The sequence below is a fragment of the Bipolaris sorokiniana genome (assembly GCF_000338995.1).
Source record: "Bipolaris sorokiniana ND90Pr unplaced genomic scaffold COCSAscaffold_5, whole genome shotgun sequence".
NCBI classification, from domain to species: domain Eukaryota; kingdom Fungi; phylum Ascomycota; class Dothideomycetes; order Pleosporales; family Pleosporaceae; genus Bipolaris; species Bipolaris sorokiniana.
The window spans coordinates 974,100-999,993 of NW_006911899.1; the positions used below are offsets into that span (position 1 = coordinate 974,100).

The 25,894-nt window shown below is 49.6% G+C and overlaps 12 protein-coding genes across 12 annotated transcripts; 4 read left to right on the forward strand and 8 right to left on the reverse strand.

Annotated features, from left to right (window-relative positions):
* Window position 1: 1 nt before the first annotated feature.
* Window positions 2–1,234, reverse strand: COCSADRAFT_35674 (uncharacterized protein). Its single transcript, XM_007700182.1, has 2 exons — window positions 1,038–1,234; window positions 2–814 (listed from the first exon to the last, which is right to left on the reverse strand). The coding sequence occupies exons 1-2, from the start codon at window positions 1,089–1,091 to the stop codon at window positions 128–130; spliced, it is 741 nt and encodes a 246-aa protein (XP_007698372.1). The 5' UTR covers window positions 1,092–1,234; the 3' UTR covers window positions 2–127.
* A 137-nt stretch (window positions 1,235–1,371) lies between these two features.
* COCSADRAFT_308014 (uncharacterized protein) lies at window positions 1,372–2,483 on the forward strand. The gene has a single exon (XM_007700533.1). The coding sequence runs from the start codon at window positions 1,539–1,541 to the stop codon at window positions 2,322–2,324; it is 786 nt and encodes a 261-aa protein (XP_007698723.1). The 5' UTR covers window positions 1,372–1,538; the 3' UTR covers window positions 2,325–2,483.
* Window positions 2,484–3,790, reverse strand: COCSADRAFT_308017 (uncharacterized protein). Its single transcript, XM_007700534.1, has one exon. It carries the CDS (start codon window positions 3,517–3,519, stop codon window positions 2,644–2,646), a length of 876 nt encoding a protein of 291 aa, XP_007698724.1. The 5' UTR covers window positions 3,520–3,790; the 3' UTR covers window positions 2,484–2,643.
* Window positions 3,791–3,882: 92 nt separating this feature from the next.
* On the reverse strand, window positions 3,883–4,361 carry COCSADRAFT_87451 (uncharacterized protein; the record flags this gene model as incomplete). The annotated part of the gene is made up of 4 exons (XM_007700535.1): window positions 3,883–3,965; window positions 4,024–4,087; window positions 4,138–4,169; window positions 4,220–4,361. The coding sequence occupies 4 exons, from the start codon at window positions 4,359–4,361 to the stop codon at window positions 3,883–3,885; spliced, it is 321 nt and encodes a 106-aa protein (XP_007698725.1).
* Window positions 4,362–4,567: 206 nt separating this feature from the next.
* COCSADRAFT_35677 (uncharacterized protein) lies at window positions 4,568–6,079 on the forward strand. The gene is made up of 2 exons (XM_007700183.1): window positions 4,568–5,580; window positions 5,629–6,079. The coding sequence occupies exons 1-2, from the start codon at window positions 4,857–4,859 to the stop codon at window positions 5,925–5,927; spliced, it is 1,023 nt and encodes a 340-aa protein (XP_007698373.1). The 5' UTR covers window positions 4,568–4,856; the 3' UTR covers window positions 5,928–6,079.
* Window positions 6,080–10,009: 3,930 nt separating this feature from the next.
* Window positions 10,010–12,096, reverse strand: COCSADRAFT_35678 (uncharacterized protein). Its single transcript, XM_007700184.1, has one exon. The coding sequence runs from the start codon at window positions 12,014–12,016 to the stop codon at window positions 10,055–10,057; it is 1,962 nt and encodes a 653-aa protein (XP_007698374.1). The 5' UTR covers window positions 12,017–12,096; the 3' UTR covers window positions 10,010–10,054.
* A 164-nt stretch (window positions 12,097–12,260) lies between these two features.
* On the forward strand, window positions 12,261–13,567 carry COCSADRAFT_354891 (uncharacterized protein; the record flags this gene model as incomplete). Its single annotated transcript, XM_007700536.1, has 2 exons — window positions 12,261–13,045; window positions 13,106–13,567. The coding sequence occupies exons 1-2, from the start codon at window positions 12,464–12,466 to the stop codon at window positions 13,565–13,567; spliced, it is 1,044 nt and encodes a 347-aa protein (XP_007698726.1). The 5' UTR covers window positions 12,261–12,463.
* Window positions 13,568–15,499: 1,932 nt separating this feature from the next.
* COCSADRAFT_308058 (uncharacterized protein) lies at window positions 15,500–17,420 on the reverse strand. Its single transcript, XM_007700537.1, has one exon. It carries the CDS (start codon window positions 17,172–17,174, stop codon window positions 15,525–15,527), a length of 1,650 nt encoding a protein of 549 aa, XP_007698727.1. The 5' UTR covers window positions 17,175–17,420; the 3' UTR covers window positions 15,500–15,524.
* A 246-nt stretch (window positions 17,421–17,666) lies between these two features.
* COCSADRAFT_86965 (uncharacterized protein) lies at window positions 17,667–18,797 on the reverse strand (the record flags this gene model as incomplete). Its single annotated transcript, XM_007700538.1, has 3 exons — window positions 17,667–18,188; window positions 18,245–18,576; window positions 18,680–18,797. The coding sequence occupies 3 exons, from the start codon at window positions 18,795–18,797 to the stop codon at window positions 17,667–17,669; spliced, it is 972 nt and encodes a 323-aa protein (XP_007698728.1).
* A 454-nt stretch (window positions 18,798–19,251) lies between these two features.
* Window positions 19,252–20,343, reverse strand: COCSADRAFT_35680 (uncharacterized protein). Its single transcript, XM_007700185.1, has one exon. It carries the CDS (start codon window positions 20,204–20,206, stop codon window positions 19,316–19,318), a length of 891 nt encoding a protein of 296 aa, XP_007698375.1. The 5' UTR covers window positions 20,207–20,343; the 3' UTR covers window positions 19,252–19,315.
* A 246-nt stretch (window positions 20,344–20,589) lies between these two features.
* On the forward strand, window positions 20,590–22,455 carry COCSADRAFT_35681 (uncharacterized protein). Its single transcript, XM_007700186.1, has one exon. The coding sequence runs from the start codon at window positions 20,797–20,799 to the stop codon at window positions 22,138–22,140; it is 1,344 nt and encodes a 447-aa protein (XP_007698376.1). The 5' UTR covers window positions 20,590–20,796; the 3' UTR covers window positions 22,141–22,455.
* On the reverse strand, window positions 22,415–23,612 carry COCSADRAFT_159276 (glycoside hydrolase family 16 protein; the record flags this gene model as incomplete). The annotated part of the gene is made up of 4 exons (XM_007700539.1): window positions 22,415–22,456; window positions 22,514–23,054; window positions 23,119–23,344; window positions 23,402–23,612. The coding sequence occupies 4 exons, from the start codon at window positions 23,610–23,612 to the stop codon at window positions 22,415–22,417; spliced, it is 1,020 nt and encodes a 339-aa protein (XP_007698729.1).
* Between the last annotated feature and the right edge of the window lie 2,282 nt (window positions 23,613–25,894).

Consider the following 25,894-nt stretch of genomic DNA (forward strand, 5'->3'; position numbering starts at 1 on the left):
TGAATTATGCAAGCGTATCAATGAGACTATACCAATGTTATCACCTTGATAACTACTTGTGTCACTTGCGCAAAAAGACGATAACGACAACTCGAATTTGATACCTCCTCTAAGATCCCATTTCAATCTACTTCCCACCCCCATCATCCAACTTCCTATTCTCCCTCGCACTCCCCTCCAACCCCGCCATAATCGCTTTGTCCTCTCCAGGAATTCTCATCTCAAACACCTCCCTCACAACCGCATACTCATAATACCCACACCGCGCAATCGGCTGCGTCTTCCTAATATCAATCTTGCCATCCGTCAACACGCGCTCATCAATATGCACGCCAACTACCTTCCCGATAACTACATCTACAGACCCCATTGGCGGATTCCCTGGAAGACGCAACGTGCTGTGGTACTCGCACTCGAACTTGATGGGACTCTGCTTTACCATTGGGATAAACATCTGTTCGTGCTTCCCAGCCTCCACTCCATCTCGAGGGGCGATGCGCACAGAACTAAGCTTGCTCCCTTCCTTTTCCAGCCCCGCTTTCTCGAATTCATCAACGCCATAGGCTTCTTGGACCGCGCTGATGTTGACTTGCTCGCGCAGCTCGTACGTAGCTAGATTCCAGATGAATTTCCCTGTAGCTTCGACGTTGCGGACTGTGTCTTTTTGCGTGGAGCTGGGGGTTTGGTTTGCGCTGAACATAACATAGGGGGGGTCGAAGGTGAGGTTGTTGAATTGGGAGTAAGGGGCGAGGTTTGCGGTGCCGGTGGGGGAGAGGGTGGAGATCCAGCCGATGGGGCGGGGGACGACGCAGGCCTGGGGTATGTGTGAGTTGGTTACATTTGGGATTTAGTATTTATAGGAAATATTTCGGGTTTGAGAATAGCGTGTGTTGGGGCATTGAGTGTTCAGAGATGTTGGGTTGGAATGGCAGGATGGCCTCTCATCGTGCTGGGAATGGCGGAGTAGATATTTACCAAGCACCATATATCTACTGAATATAGCGTTGTATACAATTGAAAAGTTAAACACCGCTCACCTTAAATGGATCGTATGGTAGCCCATGATCTTCCTTGCCCGGTCGGTAAAACATGTTTGTCTCCCAGTGCTACCTTCTCCTAAAACAAGTATACTTTCACTTTTATATAAGATCCTATCAACAAATATATCTCAGAAAGGTACAAGGTATGTACCATTGAACCCCCCTTGTCAGGGCAAATGCCCAGTATATAAACCTCATACCACTCTGTCAGAAGCTTGTTGTTTTGGTGGGGCAGTATCGTCCGCTACGGGTGCTACTGCGGGGTTCCCTACGTACATATCGGGATCCTGCAATCGGCACATCTAGGCGGGAAAGACTTGTATGCTGAATGCGTAGTTGCGTCATTACATCATAATTCTCACAGATACACCATGGCTTCTTACAGTATAGTTTCCCTAGTCATAGTTTCCACAATGAGATCGTAATACACTAGACATAGAGCAAGGACAGATCAATTCCCCTCTACCATCAAAATAAAAACCCGAGATCCATACCACCATGTCCACCATAGAAACAATCCTAATAACGGGCGCCTCCTCCGGCCTCGGCCTCGGCTTCCTAACGCACTACCTCTCCCTTTCCACCCTAACCCCCAAAATCATAGCCATAGACACCCACCCCTTACCCGAAAAAATCACTACACCGCACCCACCAACCCTTTCCTTCCACCGCCTCGACATCACCAGTGCCGACGCAGTTCAAACCCTCGCATCAACCTACACCCACACGCCTCTCACTCTAATCCTTCACTGCGCCGGCATCCGCGGCCTAGTCCCATCAATAGTATCCCGCGAGAAGGACGCAAACCGCAATGTCGCTAGTACCGAGACACTGGAAGTCATGGACAAAGAAACAATGATGCGAGCGTTCGAAGTAAACACCTGGGGAACGTTTAACCTTATCAAGTCTTTTTTGCCATCTCTCCTCTCCTCTTCGTCATCGTCACTGGAAGATACCAGTCGCACACGCCCCAAATTCGTCATCCTCTCCTCTCGCATGTCTTCCATCTCAGCCAATTCCGCAGGAGGCGCATACGCGTATCGAGCGAGCAAAGCAGCGCTGAATGCAGTGGTGAGGAGTTTTGTGATTGATGTGCCGCAGGCGCAGTTTTTGCTATTGCACCCGGGGAGGGTGGAGACGGGGCTGGTGGCGTGGAAGGAGGAAGGGGCGGTGAGCGTGGAGGAGAGTGTGGATGATTGCTTGAGGGTTTTGGAGAGGATGGGGGAGGAGGGGTGGGCGAGCGGGAGGTTGGTGGATCGGTTTGGCGAGGAGATTGGGTGGTGAGGAAGAGGGGAAAAGGTGAACTTGGTCAAGAGGGTGGGGACGATTGATTCTTGTGGATATCGTTAACTGGCTGTGGCATTCACAGCAGCAAGATGCAGCTGTGAAGTTGCATCATGTTCTTTAACTCTTGCAGTGTGCATCGAGAGTCTGTTGGTCTTCATTGCTGTCATTATGTAATGTATAGCAGCAAGTGCCATTTACAGCGCTTGTGATGCATTTAGGCATCACTTTCCCTCTGTTCAGCCTTGGGATCATGAATGCGCACTCTTGATCGGCGCTCTGACATAAAAACGATGCATGTAACTCCAGTGGAAGAGCATCATTGCTCATCACCCACCGTCTTTTCTGTGTCTTGCTCACAAACATCTGTTGGTATGCCCTCCTCGCCTTCTCTTCGCCCCGCGCTGGATATCTTGTGCGCAATACCCAGGCCTCTCTCAATACCTTGAATGAGCCCTTCCAGCGCTCCAAAAATGTCGCCTTGTTGTTCTCGTGCCTCAGTCAGCTTGTCTATCCCGGCCTCGGCCTTTCCTTTGTTCTTTCGCGGTATCTCAACACCTTCTATGCGTAGCATGTAACCTGGATCCGGAGAGTCCTCGTCAAAAGAGGGAGCTGTCCGCACGCCCGTGTCTATTATCTGCCACTCTGGTGATAGCGACTGTGCATCCACGATTGTACGTCCATCTTCGCCTACATCGACAATAAGGTAGTGTTCCTTAACACCTGGTATGGGTGGCGGGAATGGCGATTCAACTGGTGGGTCTTGTTCATATTCCTCTCCTTCAACCTCTTCTTCATCACCTTCCTGACCCCGACGTCGATCTCCGGCAGCCGGTGCATCGTGTGGAAGGTATCTTGTATCGTCTAGCCCTAAGCCTCGCATCGAGGCTGCAGTGACAATGGTGGGATCGTCGTCGGCGAAGACATAGTGGACATAAGGGTGGTAGTGCTCGCCCGATGTGGTGTCTTCAATCAAGGCGAAGAAGGGTCTGAAGTTTGGTGGTGGTAGCAGGGGTTGCTCAGCATTAGGCTCGGGGTATGGTATGTCGTCCTCCTCCGGCGCGTCGCCAAACTCTTGTTGCTCGTTGGGATCATCACCAGGAGGATAGTCTGGGCGATCTAGGGGCTTTGTACGTGGCGAGGGGGTTGCGCGAGGTATTGGCGGTGGTTCTGGAGTGTCGAGGTTGGCAGACATGCTGGGGAGATTGATGGCGGAGTGGAGTTAGTGGAGCTCGGGAGAGCGAGCTCTAGCTCAGGTGCATGATCGATAAGACAGGTGGTCCATGCACACTACCCTTCCGACAGCCGGGAAGTGGGACAAAACGCAGGTACCGGAGACACCACGACTTGATCAGATGGTGTATGTGAAGCAATCCTTGGGGTATCAAACGTGCCAAAGACAATTATATCGATGGTCCAAACAATCCAAACACCTACTTCGCCAGACCCCACGCATCATTCAATGTTTCTATAAGAAGTCTTGTCGTATGTTCTTTAAGACATTGATGGAAGACTTGCCACTCGTACAGTATTCGTCGGTAACAAGCCAGGTTGAAGATTACAGGGGACTTGTATCCGGTTCCTGTATCTGCCTGGGCGTCTCGGTGGCGGTTGGCGCGTCTTGACTCTTCGACTTGAATGCTGTGTCGGGATATCAGTAAAGTCTTTGGATATATTAGACAATGAAGATTGGACTTACGCTGGCGACACATGGGACACTTCTCCAAAGAGCTCTCCTGCTTTAACCAGTCAAAGATACAGTGCTTGCTTGCTGTTAGCTGTACGTGTGTCGGTTCGACGAGTGGTAGTTTACCATGTGAAAAGAGTGATTGCATTCTCCAAGTACTAAGTCTGATTAGCTGCTATCAGAAAAACGTGGATATTCCTGGAATTACGTAGCGGGCACTCATCGCCTGGGAACTTGCACTTGGAACAGGTGCTGTCGTATGGGTTGCGACAAATTCCACAGACATCGTCATCGGGCATGTCCCAGTGCCAGGCTGCGACAGCATTCCATTCGCGGATAGTTACTTTCATGGTTTCGGTCTTTGTCCAAGTTATGGTACTAAAAGACGTTGTGTATGTGAGTATGAAGCAAAGACTATCAGCAGCATCAAAACACGCCCAGGCGGCAGATTCGCAGGCGGTGAGAGGCGGAGATTGGGCGTTAATTCCGGCAGGGGTCTGAGCTCAAGCTTCGCTGCAGCCACAGCAAAGCTACGAGATGCACACGATTGCAACACCAGAATCTGACCTGCACGGTGCTATCAGTGCTTGAGTAATAAGCCGTCAGAACCAGATTTGTTCGAGGTCGTTTCTCATAATGCATTAACAATCAAGTTATAGTCTCGTCCTGATCCGCTGCGGTTCAGTTCCCCGCACTTATCAGTATTAGTAGCTTCCACCTGCCCCTCCAGCCTGGTCACGAAATATCGAGCGACAAAGGCATCACCTCGCCGTCTTCTCCATTTATCCCACCGGTGCTATCTCCATCCTCGCCGACTCTAACAACTAACCACTGCAGCTTGCAAAATGTTTGTCTCACGTTTCCACTGTTCTTTGCGCTCCCCCTCTTCCTTTGTCTCGTCTCTCCGGTATCCAGTCTCTATAGCCAACAGGCGCGCAATATCATCGCACGAGAAACTCCGGTCTTACCTTGTTACCCCAGCAGAGCTCAATTCGGCCCTAAAACTCAATGCCAGCAAGCTCTCGCACGAACCTCGTATCATTCCTCTCTGTGCATCCTGGTTCCTTCCCAATGACGACCGCAATGGCTACGAAACTTTTCTTGCGCAGCACATCCCCCATTCTCAATTCTTCGATCTAGACGCTGTCAAGGATGTGCATTCGCCGTACCCCCACATGCTCCCTTCCCCTTCCGAGTTCGCTGACGCAGTGAGACATCTGGGTATCCGCCGCGAAGACAGTGTAGTCGTGTACGATAGCAAGGAGCTAGGCATCTTTTCTGCGCCCCGCGTCGGCTGGACATTTCAAGTTTTTGGTCATCCAAGAGTCCATGTACTCAACAACTTCCGCAAGTGGGTCGATGAGGGATACCCCACGGAAAGCGGCGAGCCCAAGACACCTGAGATAACCGAGTACGAGGTACCGCAGTTGGATGAGAAGAAAGTCATTGCTTTCGAAGAAGTCAAAGAAATCACAAAAGAGCTGGGCAGAGAGGGAGCTGATGAGGTGCAAATCTTGGATGCGAGGAGTCTGGGAAGATGGAAGGGTGTTGACCCAGAGCCCAGAGAAGGTACCTGAAAACCCGTTAGTACAAATAGCAGCATACTAACAACCATAGGCTTATCCTCCGGCCACATTCCTTTCTCCATCTCCGTACCAGTCGCTGACCTCCTCGACCCCAATGACAAGACTCTCCTCCCCGCTTCCAAGCTCAAGGCCGTCTTCGAATCCAAGGGCATAAAGCCCGATGTACCTATCATCAGCAGCTGCGGCACAGGCGTTACCGCAGCCATTATCGATGCTGCCCTGACCGAAGCTGGATACCCGACACAACAGAGGCGTCTATATGATGGCAGCTGGACGGAATGGGCTCAGCGCGTCAAGCCTACTGAGGGTCTCATCCACAAGACACTGTAGATAAGCAGGGGACACACGAGAGGTTGATATGACATGCAACCCGTTCTCTTAAAAGAATTTGATACCCTTCTCAAATTTTGTGTATAAATAATTTAGTTAAGAAATGTATATGCGCCAAGAGTTCAAAAGTACTCGTGAACACGCTCTTCTAAACAGACGATCGGTACGTGTTTCCTTACATGACCCAAATCATACATCTTTACATTCCGAGATACAAAATAGAATACGTATGAAACCCTAGACGGGTTCCGCCAGTTGACGTTGCTGTGACCACATCTTTCATACGCCAGTACACAAAGAAAAACAAAGGAAAGACTGTGACTAGTAATAGTTCCTACATAACCAATAACCGATACGTCGAGAACAACAAGGGGAATAAACGAAAGTATCCAACTTTTCAAGCCTGCTCTACCTAAACTCCCTTACCCTAACGATTGCTCTGAACACTATACCTGCGAAGACGTCACCTGAGATGATGGCAAACCCAGCTTGGCACCAGAACGACAATCAAGATATGTCTCAAGAAATTCCTTGACCTGTTTATTCGTGCCACCGAGGTCTTTCTGTGGAAGACCCACGACCGACAGACCCTTGAGTGAACGGGCTCTACTAACTGTTTTATCATGTTAGCTATTTTATTTAACCACCCATGTTTACTAGTTTGTTTGTGTGTGTGTTTTAGGAAAGGGGAAAGAAAAGTGAAGAAAGGACAAGTGCCGACTCACGAGCAACATAGATCTGACTCGGTTCAAACGCATCACGGAGATTAACGATAACGCGGTCAAGTGTCATGCCCTGTTCCCAAGCACGTATCAGTACAAACGACATGATTGAATCGGATTGGACATGAGAGAAAAGGACGCACCTGCGACTTATGCACCGTAATTGCGTAACCCGCTATGAGCGGTATTTGCGTTCGAGAAAGCAAGCTAGGATCGGGTTCCAGCTGCTCATTCACGCCCACCACCTCTTCATTACCCAACTCGCTATACGCACAGTCTGCGTAAATCGTTTCCTTAAGACCATTGTCGAATAGCACGATAGGCCAGGGCTGGCGTCTATTGTCGTTAGCGAAGGTTTTAATTTGGTGTTGAGCATAGTTGGCATGAGGCCCTCGCAGAGCACCTTCCTTGTCGTCTTGGTCCTTTGCTTTGCGGGGGAGTCGGTTGAGGTCGAAAGATTCGAATGCGATGATTGTACCTTGGGCGCCGTTTACAAGACCGCTTTGGGGTCTGAGGTTGGATTGAAGGACTACGCGCATGCCTTCTTTTAGTTCGGTATATGCGTCATAGCGGTGGTCTTTCTGTGAAATGGTTAGTGGTGTTCTAGATGGGAAGGAGAGTGGCCTACTAATTGATATAGGGTTCTGGGGTCACCGAGTCCTGGTTTAGTATATTTTTCTAGTGATTGATCATCTCGGTGGTGTTGCTTCCAGTTGAAATCATCCAAGCAGTGATACTTGCGGGGTCCGGATGGGAGTCGAGCAACATTCTCGCTGTTGATACGATCCACATCTCGGCGCAGTGAGAAAATCTTGATTGCGTTCTCGGTCTCCGATGTGTGGTTGAGAAGTATCTTGGCGTGGTTAGGGACAATGATGCCATCTGTTTTACGTTAGCATCTGTACAAAAAGGCAATACCATGTGCAAAGAAAAGCTGCTCTAAAATACAAATGATGGCGTAAAAGCGGGACAATATTACCTCTGCGGATCTTTTGGAGAATAGAAATGAACTTTCTATCGTTTTGTCTATGGATCTCGGACAAGTTTACATGCTCAAAGTTGCAATCCTAGTATTGTTAATGCGACTCGATAACGCTTACAGTGGGGGACATCATCATACCTGCCATGCTTGACTTCGAAACGCCCACTTGTCTGCATCTGGCCACATGTCGTAACGGCAATCTTTGTTCTCGCAATGGTGCATCAGTTCGCCCTGAGTCTCTGTATGTATAAGCTCCCAGCCACATCCTATACAATGAATAAACGGTTTCACCGGGGCAAGTTGGCAGAACTACACACACTGTGTAAGCAGTTTCTCAACGGATAAGAACAAGCAACCTACATCTCCAGTAACAACCACCTGCTTACCGCCAAATGGACGGCCGCCTCCACTCTCACCCGTAGCTGCTTTTATGATTTCATTCAATCGCTCGAATAGCAGATTCTCAACCATACTGATTTCGTCGACAACAAGAACGTCAGTCGAGTCGAACCGTTTCCAGACATCTCTTCCGTGAGCGGCTTGCTTCAACTTATCTAGAGGCTTTTTCATACTGTCAGGTGTCCACCCAGCAAAAGCCCATGTAGTCTGTCCGCCAACATTCAAGGCTGCGAGATTCGTTGGTGCTACAATCTGAACTCTCAGTCCTTTTGCCTTGAGCTCTCTAACAAAGGCCTTGAGGATAGTAGACTTGCCGCACCCTGCTGACCCAGTGTAAAATACATTTTTCCTATCTTTAACAACAAGATCGACCACTCGTCTCTGTTCGGCGCTTAACTGGGGTTCGGGTTCGGGTACATAAGCATCCACTGGAGCGAATTGTGGCTGCGAACTTTGCACAAGTTGTTGTTCTGCTGAAACACTTGGCTGGAAGGACACCGGCACGCCGTCCTTCCCAGGTCGAAGATCGGCTACGAAGGGTTCTGTGGGCATCGCATAGCTGCACCTGGGTGTATCAACAACGGGAGCCGATGGCGGCAGCATTTGCTGCGTCATCGGCTCATTCTGTGCTGATACAGGCCTGCACGACGTATTAGACATTTCCCTCAGGTGCTGCATCGCTCTTCCGATATAGTCATTGTTTGCTACACGGCTATTATTCGCAAGTATGAACTCCCATGCGTCTAATTGCGTTGTAAACTTCTTTTGGCGCCCACCAGAATAGCCCGAAACTTGCTCGTTAGCTGAAGATGAAGAGGCATAGACGCCGGGAACTCTCCCATGAGCTACTGCATAATAGTAGGGCCAATTAACAGTAGGATCTGGTTTACAAGTGTGGTGTTTAGTGTTTCCACGATCCTGGCGGGGTCCAGATGGAGGCAGGCAAGGCTCTTTCATCTTGAGTAAGGTCTTCGCTTCTGGCTCTGGGCTGGATTCAATCTCAAATGGGTTGTGTTGAGTTCCGTGTTGCTTTTTGTTGTGGGATGAGGCATTACCCGGTTTTTGCTTTAGTGGCATGAAGTCATCTGATGCTTTCTTTTGTTTGGCTCGCTTCCCATGTTCAGGTTGGTTCTTCTCCTCGAACTTCCTCTTTCTCGAACCTTGCTGTGATGGAGTTTTTGGGGGTCTATCTTTAGTATCTGCGTTCAATGGGGGTCGCTGGTGATTGTTATATGCGAAATGTTCATCCCCAGAAGGATTGGAGCGCAAAGGGGTGCTCTGCGTGTAGGATGAAGATTGCATGCACCCTGGGTACTGTGCATACTGCATATATCGCGGATCCTGTGCATACTGCATATACCATGAATCCTGCGAATACTGCTGGTAGCTTGGATCTTGCGAATACTGTAGCGAACAGTAGGCCGAGTCGCCATCAAGAGGGTTAATTGTATTTCCGCTTCTGACATTACCGTCCATCTCGTCTGACTCTGGATGTAGCACAGTTGGAAAGAAGAACACAGGAAAGGTTACAAATAGAAGAGCTGAATGGTTTTTTGAATAACTGCAAGCGCTGTAGTTGTTCAAACAGAGAAAATGACGTGTTGTAATGAATGGCGGTTGAAGTAGTAGTACCAAGCCAAGTTGGGGGTCAATGCCACTCTTAGCGACAAGCGAAGGATTGATATATCCCCACAATAGGAAAGAATTGCTGTAGATGCAAAGAGTATCGCCAATTGATTGTGGCTGCGTGGCAGCAGTGTGGTGGTTAAGGGGACAGGCGGACGGACCCATCGGTTTGTCGCGTCCCCGTCACGCTAGTACATAAGTACTTACTTAAGACGGGCTCACGCGAATCCCTGGCACGATGTGCACATGCAACAAAAAAAGACAGTGCAGGAACCAGGTTTGGTTCTAATAGCTAGTTAATGCTCTTTGGTAACACAGATTGAGTCAAAAAGTTCTTCTGCAATACGTCCAGAATCCATATATAAATTCTTGCATTAATTTTCTATGTCACGGTCTGATCATTCCTCAGCGCTAACCGCAGTTTCCAATGCACCCAGACTGCTGTCTTTTCCCTTACTTTGCTTTTTGCTTCCATTCCCGGTCGTTTCTCGGCCATGTCGTACGCATCCTGGCTTCTCTGTGATAGGTTGCAAAAAGCCATCGATGTGCACGCAGCCAGTCACCTTCTCCTCCTTCTCGGCGTCATTGATATTAGGGTCGTATCCATGGACGCGATAACAGTGCTCAGCAACGCGATTCGGCGACTCAAAGTCATACTCGTGAGCATAGCAATCTGTGTGTGGACAGCGTAAAGTGTTAAACTGGGAGAGCGGATGCTCGGAAGCTGGCGGCTTTGTGCTTGATAAGAGGCTTGTAGCTGCTGGGGTAGATGGGGTATACCATATCGGCTTAGGAGCAGATTGCGACGCCAGAGACTCATTGTATGGTATAAATGACATACTTTCGCCGAAAAGAGCAGCACAACGTTGGGCTGTGCGTGCCACAGCCGCTTTGTCCCATCCTCTGACGGCTGCAAGTCCAAGCACCTCACTCCAGTCCATTAAGCCCCTTCCCATCTCTTCATCTTCGATTATAGAACCAGCATCACTCACACTACCTGAGGGTCTGCGGCGTTTCCGTTCTCCAAGGGCTTGACTGGACGCTTCCCAGTCAGAAGCACCACCGGAGGTGGCATCACTATCCATTGCATTCGTATCTTTGTCTTGCGTACTCTGCTCTACAACACGATTGGCTCGTACCAAGCTTGCACGCGAAGACGATCGTGTTCTGGGTCTTCTGCGGCTCGAAGTTGTCCTTGACCGAGCTCTGGATAGCGGCCTCGACTCACGCCCAGTTGACTCTGCTCCGGACGTGAATTCGCTCATTGAAGAGCCGGCTGAATTTTCATCGCGAATCTGATTGAGCTGCATTCGACAGATAGCTAGTGCAAGGTCGTCTAGCTTATTCATAATAGACTGGATCGACGGCTGCAAGAGCTGTTGCGCTTTCGCATCATCGGCCAAAATAACTGGCTTTGTGAATGTGTCGAGCTGTTTCTTCCTACCACGCTTCTTCCCATATGGGCGGGTCTGGTCCTTGTTGGACTCATGTCCTGCAGCCTCTCTATACGCACCACTATAAGCTTTCGTTTCGGCGTCAGCACGGGATGCAGAGGATGGTCGTAAGAGTCGAGCAAATTCTGATGGAGACCGGCTTCGTGAAGTCTCGGGATCATCATCTGCATCAGATGCAGATGATGATACATCCCGCATATTCCATTGGTCTTTCGCTATCCGGAGGAAAACGGCCAAGAGCTCTTCCCTGAGTTCTTCTCCTGCATCTTGTTTGCTTGTACTTTTGATAGCCCACTCATCTGCTTGCCCACGTACTAACCCACTGTCTAACTTCTCGCTGTAATCGGGAAGCTCTGTCGGAGGCACTGGCCATGCTGTCCAGTCTGGAGGTGGTACTATGGCGTCCTGTACCAGGCCCGCTGCGTCCGTATACTTCAAGTCTTTCTCAGGCATCAGCCACTCGTCCTTGCTCTGCCACATTTTGAGTCGCGCCAAGTCTTGCGCAGGTCGTCGCAACCGCCGCTTGAGCATATGTGCATTATACAGATGCGCGGAGAGGTTGGTGTTTTCCATTTGTTCGAGTGACTCTGTAATCCGGCGGTCGGCCTCTGTATGCTCCTCCCATGTTTGCGGCGTTCCATGAAAGCGGTTTGGCCGCGCGGGTTCCTCATCTTCATCTTCCTCGTCAGACTCGTCATACTCATCCTCGCTTGAATCTGCATCGGTGACTATATCATCGTCTACGTCTATTTGCACTGGAGTATTGACCGGTTGTGCCTTTTGCGCATCGTGCACATCTGCAACCCCAATAACCGGCGGTGATGAGGGAGCGAACGAAGATTCTGACGTGTCGGACTCATAAGAAGAGAGCCATGGCTTGGCACTATCACCACCGAACAAGGACATGTCAGTTTCAGCAAATATCAAAGCCAGCTGCTGGCTATGTTAGTTTCAACATCTGTGTTCGGCGGTTCATTGCTTGTGGGTCGTCCAAGTCGCAGTCAGTCTTTTTTGGCAGGGTTCTCGAAATTCACACGAAGTCACGTGGGCGCCCCGCATGACCCCGACAACCTATAGTACACGAACACATCATCCTGAGATCGCATCATACTTCTTTGCTCTCTCACACGCATGGCTCAAATTGTAACACCTCTCAATGCTAGTACTATGAGACTTACTAATTGAATCATAGACCTGCAAACCTTCTCTACTCATGCATCTTCATATGGAGGCCATAAATAGCCTCCACAATAATACGCGTGTTGCATTGAACAATCAGTTAAGCTTTACCAACTGCGGAATGCGTATTTGATCTGGTGTTGTGCTGAATGGTTCGACCATGTCTAATGAACCATGGTTTTTTATGTGCATAGGAGCCGAGGGCTATACATAACCATAAATATGCTGATTTGCACATGTCTTGTAACTTCAACACAACACAAAATGCCGAAGCGTTCCATCTGCCACATCTCAAGCTCTTCCTCATGGTTAAAAGACCCCGAAAAGCGTGTTTGGATCGACTATGATCGCCCTCTTTCAACACCCGTCCGCTTCCTTATACTTTCCGACACGCATGGCGCCGACTTACCGTCGAATCTTCCTCCATGCGACGTGCTCCTCCATTGTGGTGATCTGACCGAAGACGGGACTCCAGAAAGCATCTTCGCCGCTCTTCGGAACGTGGGCAATATGGAAGCCAAATTGAGACTCGTCATCGCTGGCAACCATGATATCTCCCTGGAAAAAGGGTACTGGGTATCGCAAGGTGGAGCAGAATCCGATTCAGAAAGAGCGCAGGCGCTGTTTAACCCGGAATGCGGAACTAACCAACATGGGATCACTTTTCTCTCTGAGGGTACTCATACTTTCAATCTACCATGCGGCGCTGTCTTCAAAATCTATGCCTCACCATACACTCCTGGATGCGGTACATCGGTATTTTAATACCCGACTGGCAGTGACCGTTTTGATCCCCCAGACACTACTCCACTGTAGGCGAAAAACGCTGGCACTGAGACCTCGATTATCCCAGAGAATGTCGACATTGTCATGACCCATGGGCCACCAAAGTATATTCTAGATGAGACCGCCGGTGACAGTGCAGGATGTGAGCATCTACGAAACGCCATAGTGCGAGTAAAACCCAGGTTACATTGTTTCGGGCACATTCATATTCCGCGGGAAGGCTGGATCTATCAAGCGCACAGGTTGGCATACAAAGACCCGGCGAAACTGGAAAGTGGTGGCTCCGAGCTAATAGCCAACATCTTCAAAGATTGGGTAGGGTCAAACCAAGCTCGCAAGAGAGGATTCAAATGCTTATCTCCAGGCGCTGCACAAGATTTCCGTGCGAGCAAGCAGCAAACGCTGTGCGTCAATGGTGCAATGGAGAGTAAGAAGGGGAAGCTTGAACATCTATCGTGGTTCGTTACCTTAGACTTGCCGGTAAGAAGGTAGACAGAACGTCTATTCGGAAAACTCTATCAACGAGGAATTTGCAGCTCACCAGTTTGACTTAGAATGTATGTGGCTTCTCTTATAGTAGCGTTCTGCTAAGACCGTAGAACGTGGGGCGGTTATACGTCATTAGTCCTGTATGCTCTTATACTTTCGTGAGGTCTCGATATAGGTTCTTTCCTTCTCTCTTTTTTTACATTTCTGCGCTATCGCTCTCTCAAGGTCCGTAATACCCACCTACAGATGAGTTGCTTCCTGGCTTAGGCTGCCCCTAACGTACTGTACTGTCTTGGCTGGAGACCACTGTACAGCATACAAAATAACACCAACCCGCCCCTCCAGCATTAACTCATACATGCCCATCTCTTCCCCCCTAGTCCTCTATACCCAACCCCCTCACGCACCCAAATATCAACCCGCCAATCCCTTACTCTTATCCCCTCCCACCTCTTCACCCCCCGCTGTACCTAACAAGGAAATGCTGCAAATTATGCAGTTCTATCCTAGGCAAAAGGGTTGGATCATTGCAGCTTTAGCTGCATATTACGATTAGTCTTGGAGGAGTTTTTGTGCACGAAGAAACGCGATCCGATCGGCTCTAAGACCGGCCAAAAAATGAGCCAAAAACCAGCCCAAAAGCCCAGTCGGAGAACAGACCAAAAAGATATTAAAATACGAGCTCAAAAGCCAGCTATCACCCTCGCTGTTCTTCTACGAAACTTAAGTTACCGCATGGCATTCCTTGTCTCCCACTTTTTCGCAGTTCTTGCCGCCCATCTATACCAGCCAGCCAGGCTGTCAAGTACCTATTTTGTATATATAAGTGGCTTGGCTGGTTTATCTAGTTTGGCTGGTCTGGTTGACTGGTCTTCGAACTCGTTTTTGGCTGATTTTTTGGCTCGTTTGTTAGCTGAGAATCTCTTGTGCTGTACGTTAAGAAGTGCAAGTCTTTTGCAAATAACACGTGAACGAGGAAACAAATGCTCTGCTAGAGCTTATCTTAAACCGGCACCTTAATCGCCACCGCACTCCTCGATATCCTCGTTCCTGCGCCGTCTTACGCCCCGTCAACGGAAACTTCAATCCTACCCGCTCTTCCCGCATCCTCTCTACATTACCTCCCGCACAATACCCTCACTCTGAGTCGCACTGCCTCTAGCAGAGCAATCACGTCGCTCCATTAATTTTCACTGCATCTAGCTCAATACGTCAGACATGCTGCGGGCGACTGGGTTTTGAAATGAGGAAATGAGGCAGTTTAGGAGGGCTGATGGGGCCGCCCGAGTGGGTGAAGGGTGGGAGGTGTTTGTGTTTTGATGAATGGGGGTATTTTCAAGTAATATCAGAATCGTACAAGATTTTGTCTGGTCCTAGCCTGTTTTCTGTTGAGCCTTCCTATTGGGCTTCGCTATACTTGACCACTTGGTTTCATCATCTTCCCATCCTTGTCTTTTGGGTTTGTATTATTTCGTCGTTCTTCTGGTTCTCCCTTTTTGCAATTAACCACCCTCCCCACACGCAAGGGAGCTAGATCTTAGTGCTGGTATTCTAACTCTTTTTATCAAGCTTCCTTCGGCCTGTTACTGGAATCAGTGCTCCAAATGTCCCTCGCACCGGCCACAAATCTCTTAAGCTCATGCAGTATCGCAGGTCAACTCGTGTGTGCTGAAGCAGCACTGTCGAGTTTTATGGACCCTTCCAGAAGATCTTAAGCCATGGCATGTTGGTGGGACTGTGTCAGAAGCAAATATAGCACTGATGATCAGGAAATGCTTTGGTGTATCCAAACAGGATGGCAAGAAAAGCGAAGAAGTGAAAAAGAGATCGTCAATACAGACGAAGATTCAGATATCGGGATTCCGATAGATAGATTCATCTCAAACAACATTAACATCCTTTCTCTCTAAACCCCCATTATTACCATTACCAGCATCCTCTCTCATCCCACCCAATCAGTCTAAACATGCCTCCTCCTCGCCCACTCACTCAAATACTCCCTCCCCTCCACCCTCCATGTATCACTCTCCACATAACTCCCATTCTGACCCCTCCCCTTCGCTTGGATCACCAAATCAAGCCCATCGTCGCTGTCACCATAGTGTGGCCAATTCGGCAATCCCTCGCCATTCGGATCGCCATTCGCAACGAACCTGATCCACTGCGCGCTCACCTCGTCGCTAAGCGTCTTGTACTCTGGCCACGGACCATAGAAGCGCGGGTTGTTGAAAACGAACGCAACTTCAGTAAAGTGCGCAACGCCCATGAATGCTTCTGCGTTGCCGCCCTCGTCAGAGACGGGGCTGTTCTGCCACGGGAGAGTGTTGAAGCGATAAATGTACGTTGGAGCGTACTTGGCGTATTCACGGGCGTCTGCTAGGCGAGGCGCATGATAAAAGACATCGCCTAGTATCGCGGCTATGCGCTTATACTGGAGGCCTTTCTCTGCGAAGATCTCCATACCAGTATTGAGGGGAATGCCCTTTGTTGGATCGTTAGGGTAGAGTTCTAGGAGGTGCTTGACGACTTTTTCCGGGAAGTCGAAGCCGGTGCTGTTAAGGAGGTAGGCGTAGATGTCCTCGTCTGTGTTGATGACGCCATCGAAGGGCGCGTTGTCGGTTCCCTCGTCCGAGTTGGTACCGTACAAGTGAGGGATATGGGCGAAGCGACCGGAGGCGAGTAGCTCGGTTGGGTAGGCGGGCATAACGTCACCATCTACAACTGGGTACCAACTTGGGCTGTAATTTGGAGCTGCAAGCACAGGAAAGATTGCGTCATATGACAGTGTACGCAGACAAGCCAGTGTGTCGGCTTCTTCCGAGCAGTTTGCCTTGTTGATAATGTCATTGTAAATAGGTTGATACCAATCCGTACCGTTGTACCAGGCTGTTGCTGCAGAGCCGGATTCCTGGATACTACGGTGAAAGAGACCATCTGTTTGACCACCATATGACATAACCAATTGTCCAACGGCAAAACTTCCAGCCGACTCGCCCCAGATAGTGACAGCATCTTTATCGCCTCCAAAAGCCTCAATGTTCTCTGAGATCCATGCAAGAGCCTTTCGCATGTCTCGCAACGCAAGGTTTGTTTGACCAGCGCCCTGGATCTCTTGTGAGTAAAGCAGGCCCCACGCACCCTTGCGGTAGTTGATGCTAGCTCCAATAATTGGCTGGCCGATGTCTACACTCCTTTGAACAATGTATGACAGATTGTAGTTTGGCAAATCCGTGGAGCCGATTTGGTAACTTCCACCGTGAATCCACACCGCAATTGGCAGCTTAGACTGCTCCTGTGTGAAGAGACCTGCTGGGCGCACAATGTTGATGCTCAGGCAGTTTTCGCTCATGATGAGACTACTGTTCATTGAATCCGGGCATGTATCGCCATAGGCCGTAGCGGGGTGTGTGCCATTCCATGTAGCGTTCAGAGACTGTGGCACGCGGAAACGATTTTGACCTCCAGTATCCTGTGCGTACGGAATACCTAGAAAGACATCCTGGTTGAAGGAGGGAAGGTGCAAGCCTTCATATGTACCGTTCAGTACTGTGACAGTAGGACCAACGGCCCACGCGGTCGTTGCCAAAAGAGAAGTTGCAAGCGCCCGCATTGTCCCAGCTCTTGTGATGAACACCAAGACGTTGACTCACAAACACCAGTGATGTTTGTTAGAAAGAGTACGATGCAAAGTAGGTACAAAGTGGGTGCAAAGAGGAATCGTTCTTCAGCTTCTCCAAAGCAGCAAGCTGAACGCTAGCGGGAATAAGGCGCCCAAAGTCGTGAGTAAGGACCCTTGTATGACGTTCGTCCCATTTTGTGATAAAAGTCCATTTCGAGAGCGATCAGCAGAGCTGTACCTCGGTAGTCAGGGATGATACGGAAGGCAGATAGAAACCTTGCATGGCGGCATTCCATCCAAATATCGGCTCGACGGTGTCGGGCACGTGCGACAGTGACTTGATTGGTACCAGTATTCCAACCGACAGACCCCACCTAACATGTGATGCTTGCTATACTTCCGTACTCCAATACTTGCACGGCCCTACCATGGGATGCCTGAAAGGAATTTGCATGTCAACCCGAAGACGTCTCCAGTCCTGCCTCAGAAAATCTTCGACAGAAAGCTTTGTCTCTTCTTTGCTGGTTGATCTACCAGTTGTGCCGTCGCAAGCTGTGGTAGAGGATGTAGCATATCCCCTGGCAGCTCGACTGGCAGTGCCGCGATGCCATAATGCGGTTCCTTGCTTGGGAGTGAGATGTTCTGGACCGTGCTTTGCTGGATATGCTGATTGTGCTGGTATAACGAAGCATTGTGAATTGAAGGGGATTGGTGAATAGTCATCGGCGATGGAGGAGTGCTAAAGACGCCATTCAACTGTGACTGAAGATGGGTCTGCGGCTGAGGTCTTTGCGTATGTCCATATGCATATTGTGGTATCTGTGGTTGAGGCGAAGGTGCCGTGTTGGGGTGGTGGTGGTGCACGCGCTGAGCACTCCAGAGGTTGAAAACCTCGTTCATGAGAATTGACCATTCTGGAGGTCCTCCCAGGAAGTTGTACTTGACAGATCCGTCCTGGAATGCAATGAAATAGTGATCTTGGTGATACGGCGAGATGGCGACGTACTAGTTTGTGTTAGGGCTGCCTCCATACAATCAGTAGAGTATGACTAAATACTTACGGTTATAGTTCCCGGTGCAGCATCTATTATAATCTTGTTCAGTGTGCCGTAATAGCCATGGAAATCCCATGCTATGCGCCGATCAGGATACATGACGAACCATGCATTCTTCACTCCAAGACTGACACAGATGGGCGTATCATGTGATTTTCGGAGTTTATCCTCGAGATCTGAAGGTATGCCAGCCCATATCGACCCTCTTCCCTGAGCGCAAGCAAAGTAGCTGAAGTTCTGGCCAAAGGTGATGAAGCACGAGCGGGCGGCATTCGGGAATGATTTCGACCATCGCGCAAGGTCAGGATAGTTGACGTCAAAGTAGGTTTGAGAAAAAACTATGTTTGATTAGCGCAATATCAAAGAGGTGTATGTCGTCTAAAGTAATACAGGCCGCTGTTCTCATGCATCCTACTGCGGGGCTGGGGCCTAATTACTCACATTGCTTGTCTTCTCCGTCCAATGTCTTGCACCCTACATACCACACTGGCTCTTGGGTGTTGACGTGAGGTGCGAGGGCAAGGCAATAAGGGCTAGCAATCCTCCAAGCAGGTCTCATGGAGCTGTTGAATAACTGACGAAGTGTGGGTGGTATTTCATGGCTGTGCGCTGTCAATCACCTAGCCTCGTCCAGTTTGCACTACAAGAAGCTCACAATTTCCATGTTTGGGGACAGTCGAAAAAGATGCTATTTCGCGGACCGAAGACGAAGGAAATGTTTGACATTTTTCAGGCTGTGTACAACACTGGATATGGTGGAAGAGAGCGAGCACATAAGTTGCGGTTGCCAGCGCGTCGCGAGGCGCCCAAGAAAGTGGCGCCTTGGGGCCTTGCGAACGTGGAGAGTCGGTCACCAACGGTACGGCTGAGAGCTGTCACCGGTCACAAGGGCTATACGAGAAATCCGCTCAAGTCTTGTTTTCTGATGCATTGCTGGAAAAAATTCGAAGATTGGGAAATTTCTAATCAATAGCAGAGATTTTAAAAGAAACATGAATAGGGAATTAAGTAGGAGTAGTTTCAAGTTGTGAGCGTTTTGGTCGTTAAAGAAGATAGGAGCAACGGTCCAAGACGTCATTACTGACTCACGAGGTTTTGTACTGCTGGCTCCTTTTCTTTCACAACTTGTATCTCCTCTTCATATATCTCCCTCACGCGTGCACTTGGAAAGGCCTTACGCAGCGTTTCGCCCATGTAGCGAACGCCCCAGTCTTCCGCTTGCCTATGCCCGACACAAGCTACCGACATGCCCAGTGCTTTCGCAGCTTCCAACCCACTAACCCGGGATTGCCCAGTCAGATACAGCAGATGCCGGCCGTCTTCATCCGGTACTATCCATCCACGCTCTTGTGCTATCTGAAACACACGATGCACTTCACCCTCGTTGAAGGCATTCATGATGGCGACGAAGCGTATTTCGTCCGAGAAGCCTACATGCGCCAGTTCGGAAACGCCAAACTGTTGTTGAATCCGAATCAGGAGCTCCTGCAGAGGCACGGTGATCTGACCAATGACTCCAATCCTCCTCTCTGGATCTCCTTTATAGCCTTGGACACAGAGACAATTCCCTGTGTCCATGTCCAACCTTTGTGCTAGTGCTGTGTTCCATCCTACTGTCAGTACCTCGTCGAAGGAAGTATGACTTGAGAGAATAAGAGTGCCTTTGCGCACGCTGCGTCGATCGAGGTTGAAGGGCCGGTGTAGAAAGCAGATGGTGCGCGGTGGTCGTGGATAGATCTGCGCCGCAAAGCCCACATTGTTGTCGTCCGATGGGTAGCCAATCAAAGAGTAAACTCCTGGAGTTGGCGTCACGCTCAATACAATCTGCTCAACTATCGCAGTCTCTGCGTCGTAGCGAGGATTTCGAGGGACATGGTACAGTCGCTGGACGTCGTTTTCCTTGAGCGGTAGGATCGTTTCGACGAAGCGCGTTACAGCCGCATGTGTGATCTTCTTCGGCATTGACATTGAAGAACGGGAATTCAGTCTGTTCGTTAGTGGGGATCAAAGAAGTTCTTTCGCAAGCTTCGTGACTTTTGGCTTCAAGTACGTCATGATCGCTTCTCAACCGTGAAGCATTGAAAGCCTAGGTCTCCAATTCGCCCGCCGCTTTGCAAATCGCTAGGTATGCGCCTGAGCATCAAGCGCACATGCTTCCATTGCATGATGAGTTGTGTGTAGAATTGAGAAGCTGTCCAATAGGTTCTGTGTCTGTCGAGAGGACCGATTGGCATCGCCACTCCCGGCATCGTGCCGTGCCCAGACAGAACGGGCCTAGTGTGAGGGTTGCTTTCTCCTCCAAATCATCGCTTTGCGGTGCATGCAGTCTTGAGAGTATGGTATTCTTGAAAAAACTACGCTTTGAAATTGATCTCCCTACACTGTAAGCTTAGACAATTCGATCACCCATGAATGTAGTCATCACTTTGACTAAGTGCACTTGCATTGCTTCCCGCGGCTTCTCTATCTTTCGATCTAAATTCCGGCCATCATCCAGTCATACCTCATTCATACTGCCTCGTCGCTCTTTGTACCTCGAGTCGCACAGAATACCAAACATGGGCGCCACAACTGCTTCTGCTCCGGCCATTGTAGGTGCGCTGCAATGCCAGAAAAACTCTTACCTTCAAACACTCGAGACTCAAGTGGTGTCGTGTGAAGAGTTCGTGCCACCAAAAACATCGCAGCAAAACGGCAAGTCCAAGACCAAAAAGTCGACGGATCCAACCAAAGCCCTCGAGAATGGAGATGCGACAACAAGCAAAACCTGGCTGATTGAGCTCGCGGACTCGGTCCTCTTCCCTGAGGGCGGTGGCCAGCACACTGACCACGGCGTCCTTGTGCCTTTGGAAGGTGAAAGCAAAGCGGAAATACCAATACGAAGTATTCAGCGCCATGGTCTCCGCTGCATACACTTTTCTCCTACTCCCCTCACACCTGGTACATCTGTACGCCAGACTGTCGACTTCAACCGACGTTGGGACCTCATGCAACAGCATACTGGCCAGCACCTCCTCTCCGCTGTCATGGATGGCATGGATTTGCCCACGCTAGGATGGAGCATGGGTCAGCCCGGGGAGATGAACTATGTCGAGGTACCACGCAAACCAACCGATAAAGAAATGCAGACGATACAAAAGGACTGCAATGCAAGGGTTAGAGAAAGTATGCCGATTACAGTAGAGACACCTGAGGGCAAAGGAAGTGATAGTCTCCCTGAAGACTACGATCGGGAAAAGGGCGTGGTGCGATTCATTAAAATTGGAGACATGGATTACAACGCCTGCTGTGGAACCCATCTCCAAAATTCTTCACACATCAATTTGATACTTCTGCACCACACACAATCAGTGCGAGGTACAAATTGTCGGTTGTTCTTCACAGCAGGCGACCGCGCGATCAAATTGGCCACAGATTCCATTGCAGGCCTTCGCTCCGTTGCCGTCTCGCTATCATCAGGCTCGGCACCAGCCGATGTGGCAGCCAGTGTGCAAAGAATCGCCGATCAGGTCTCTGAAGCACGAAAAAAGGAGAAGAAGCTACTCGCTGAAATCGCAACATTCCAAGGCGAACGCATCAAGAATCGTCTTCAGGACCATGAAGCCGCATTCCTGCATCGCGCAAGTGAGGGACTGGATTTCATCAACCTCGTCCTCTTCGAAATCAAAGACGCAGTCAAGGATCAAAATAACGTCGTAGTCTTGTCTACAGGCGAAGTCAAGAGCCCAGGGTCGCTCGTCATATTCGGTAAGCCGGAATTAGTGGAGAAGATGGCGGCAAAGGTTAAGGAGGCTGTAAGCACAGTCAAGGGCGGAGGCAAAGGCGAAAAGTGGCAGGGCAAGGCCACAGAGTGGCAAAAGGGCGAGGTTGAGGCGCTGGAAAAGATGGTGAATGAGGAATAGATTCTATAGAAAGAAAAATAGAGGGTATACGAAGCGGGTTATCCAAGGGAATAAAGTGTAGATAAGAAATACAAGGTAGATATCGGGCAACGTCTGTGATGTGACTTTCCTCTAGCACACCACACCCTACGCCGAAGAAGTAAATACATAGAAGAAAGAGAAGAAGAATATAGTCAGAGAAAGGAGAAATGTGGGGGCGACGCGTACAATATATCATGTATGCATAACCAGTTGCACCCGAATATCTCAAAGTACAAGACAACAACTCTCAGGCCTAAACACTGTAGACCTTGACCGAGTTGATAAGCCAATAAGACTATCCAAAGTCAGCATTACAATTCACACTATCAAATCACTCATCAATGCAACTTACCTCTGAGAAATTCTGCGGCTGACCCGCAACATAGGCCACACAACTCGGATTAACCTGCGCACAAGTCGTCGACCCCCAAACCCCTCCCGCCCAATCCCCACAAAACGTAACGTCAAACACGATATTCAAGTCACGAAACTTGGCATTGAAATCGCACCCGTTGTTTCCGAAATTCGCAATCGGGGTGCCCCAAGCTGAGGGGTCCGGGTTCCCGGACTTGATGTTGGCAGGGATGTTGCGAGTGGCAAAGTACCAGACTTTGACGCCGGAGCTGGTCCAGAGGGTGGCGTAGACGCCGCCGCCGTTGGCATTGAAGGGCGTGCCGAAGGAGACGGGGTTGTCGGCTTGGATGCCGCAGCCGTTGAAGCCGCCGTCGGCGCCGCAGTCGCCTGCGAGACGACGTCCTGTTTCGCCGCCGGGACCGATGGATGGATTGCAACCGGGGGATGTATGTAGGGTTACTTGGTTAGAGCTTGAGAGGTGGACGCCTTCGTAGATGTCGATTTCGCCTTGGTTGGGCCAGTTGGGACCGACCATCCAACTGTGGGGGAGTGAGTGTTAGTGAGGTGTGCGATGGGATGAGGGATTTGGAAGGGGGGCCGTACAAGGCGGGCCAGGAGCCACATGCACTACCGGGGACATGGGCAAAGTCTGCAATGACGAGAGCGCGGTTGTACGCTGTCTTGCTTTGTATTCTGACACTCCTTCTTCCCGGACCGTTGGGGTTGAGGGTAGAGGTGGAGTCTACGCCCATGTATACCTGATTATTCTGTGTCTTGAACAGTCCATATTGTTGTGCCTGTTGTAAAGTGACATAGTCGACGAAGCCGTCTATATCCTCAGGTCAGAAAGCAAACTTTATAGACACTGGAGCGAAGTGATACATACGCGTGGGATCAGCGATGTCCTCAAAGTTGAACTTGCTCGCCCAGTTACTAGCGTCATATGTATCAATCAGGCTGTACGCCGCAGCAGCACTGAAGTCAGAAGAAGACACAATCGTCGAGTTTCCATGTGTCCAGGAACCAGGGCCAGCAGGTAGTGCGGTGACACCGCGCCAAAGCAACGGTGCCGAAACGAAGAGTGACTTGAGAGACATGAGTGGCAGATATTCGTATCCAAGTAACCAAAAATGCAGGAAATGCAACCAAACAGATGATATCAAAAAACCTCAATTCTCAAAAACCGGTCTCATCTATCCAACTTATACCTTCACAAACCTCCTCATCACACACCCAAACCCTCCTTACACGTGCCCCACTCCCACCACAACCTCCTCCCAGACGCATCCAGGTCTGCTGGGCTGCTCCACCCGCCCATGCCCAACGGACATGTATGTTGAAAGCAGAAAAGACAAAGTCCATAGCGTGACCAGCGCGACCAGCACTCCTTCACAATCTCCACCCGCCGATTGGTCCAAGGACCTCAAATTAGGAAATCAAAGCCCTGCACCGTTACAGCATCCTTCTACGTAAGAGAAGAGAAAAATGGGGCTAAGAGTTCAAAGACAGAGAGACAGAGAGAAGGCGCAGGGTCTGTAAATGATCGCGCGGAAATAAGTCCTAGTTGGAGCAAGTCTCGCGGATTCAAAGGGCACGCAGGGTCGCTGCCCCCTTCAACGTGGGCATGCCGCATGATGAGAAATGAGCGATGGGCCAAGGGGGCGTGAGAGCCCTCGTGGTTGATGTTCGCAGTAAAGTAAGAAAAGTAGTAGCCGGGCGGTTAGTTGGTTGGTTGGTTGGCCGGTCAATAGGTAGGGGGTGACGTTAGCATGTGTGTTTTGGCGATTCTAGTAAGGGTAGGGTGAAAGAAAAGGGCATTTTGGTGTTCTTTCGCTTGTGAGTGGTGGAGGCACGTCGCCTTGTTCATCTAAAAGCCAAGTCTTGGGCTCCGCGGATCGTGGCGACATCTGGCGAACTGTGGGCTAGGGGAAATGAAACAGCGTATGTAGTCTACTAAGAACATGGGGGGAGTGCGCTCGAGTCATGCGTAGGGCAGAAGGGTTGGTGGAGGGGGAAGGTTTAAGGGCGGCCTTCCGTTTTGGGCTTGATGGCTTTGGTCGGTTTAGTATTCATCTCCGTGTTATCATGTTGACCTGTGACGGTCTATACGTTTGCACCTTCCTTATATAAAGAGCTTGTTCCTTGGGACCTTTTTATGCCCAAGGAACTAACTGGAGATTTTTTTCGCTATGCAAGAGTCGCAAGTCAAAGAAAGACAGCAGCCGACTGTTCACGCCCGTTGTATCGCACTAACCCCGCAATTTTTCTATCCCCATGGCCTGCGCATCTGATGCTCGCTGGTCACACTACCACCGGTCTCTCGACGCCCCACAGAATCACTACAGCAAAAGCGCAATAACCCCGGATTTTCGCTGCATGCGCAGCTCTCGCGTGGTTTGGAGTTGCATTGCTCGGGCTGATGAGAATGCGACCAAGGGCGCCTGGGCGACTTGGGCTCCTGTCACATAACGTTCACCGTTACAGAAAAGCCTGAGATGTGGCATCATCAGTATAATATTTTTAGACAAGTGGAGACTAGTGACTAGGCCGGTGAGACTAGTTTTGAAGAAGAAGGGGGTGGTTGTGGTACTGATGCGGAGGAGGAAGGCAGTGGGCTTCATCGCGCGCCAACGGTAGTACCGTACGAGTGCACTAAGAGCGGCAACTATACCGATATTTTTTTCCGTCTTGCCTGAGTATAAAGTGCGTGGATAGTCCATGTTGGTTTGTTTAATCGTGGGTGCTGGTAAGGACGCCTTGATTCGGAGTTTCACCTCCTGGTATACTGTACAACCTAAAGTGTCTAGTGTGAGATAGTACGTCTTAATAGAACAGAGAAAGTCAACATCCTACGGCAAGAAATATTGGATGTAATACACTATCCTCTCTGTAATTTTTCAAAGTGCTGTGAGCCCAGAAATGACCTGATGTCGGTGGTTTTCATTCAGTCATTCGAAATGTAATTTTGTTCCGTATACTTAATAGTCTACTTGAAGCAAAGACAAGGATGCGAGATATTCCAAAACCCTTTCTCAAGTCATTTCCAAAGATATCCTGGTCAATAGAAACTGCACGTGAGAAATTATGTCTATGTAGTGACCACAAGTTCTTCAACCAACAGACATCGCATCTCAATGGCGAGACTGCAACGGCAGATAAATTTTATCACTCAGAACTCCGCGTAGGGAATTTCTTTTTCTCTATTCCAAGATATGAGTCGTTATTGCTAGGAAGCGACATGACTGATTTGTCATTACATAGTGATCTACCAAACATTCAAGGTTATGTTTTGTACTCGGATCTCCTTGTACCACCAATATGCAAACGTTTTGCTCGATTCCATTGTTGAGTACATCCACCAGTGACGTTCTATCAGCTC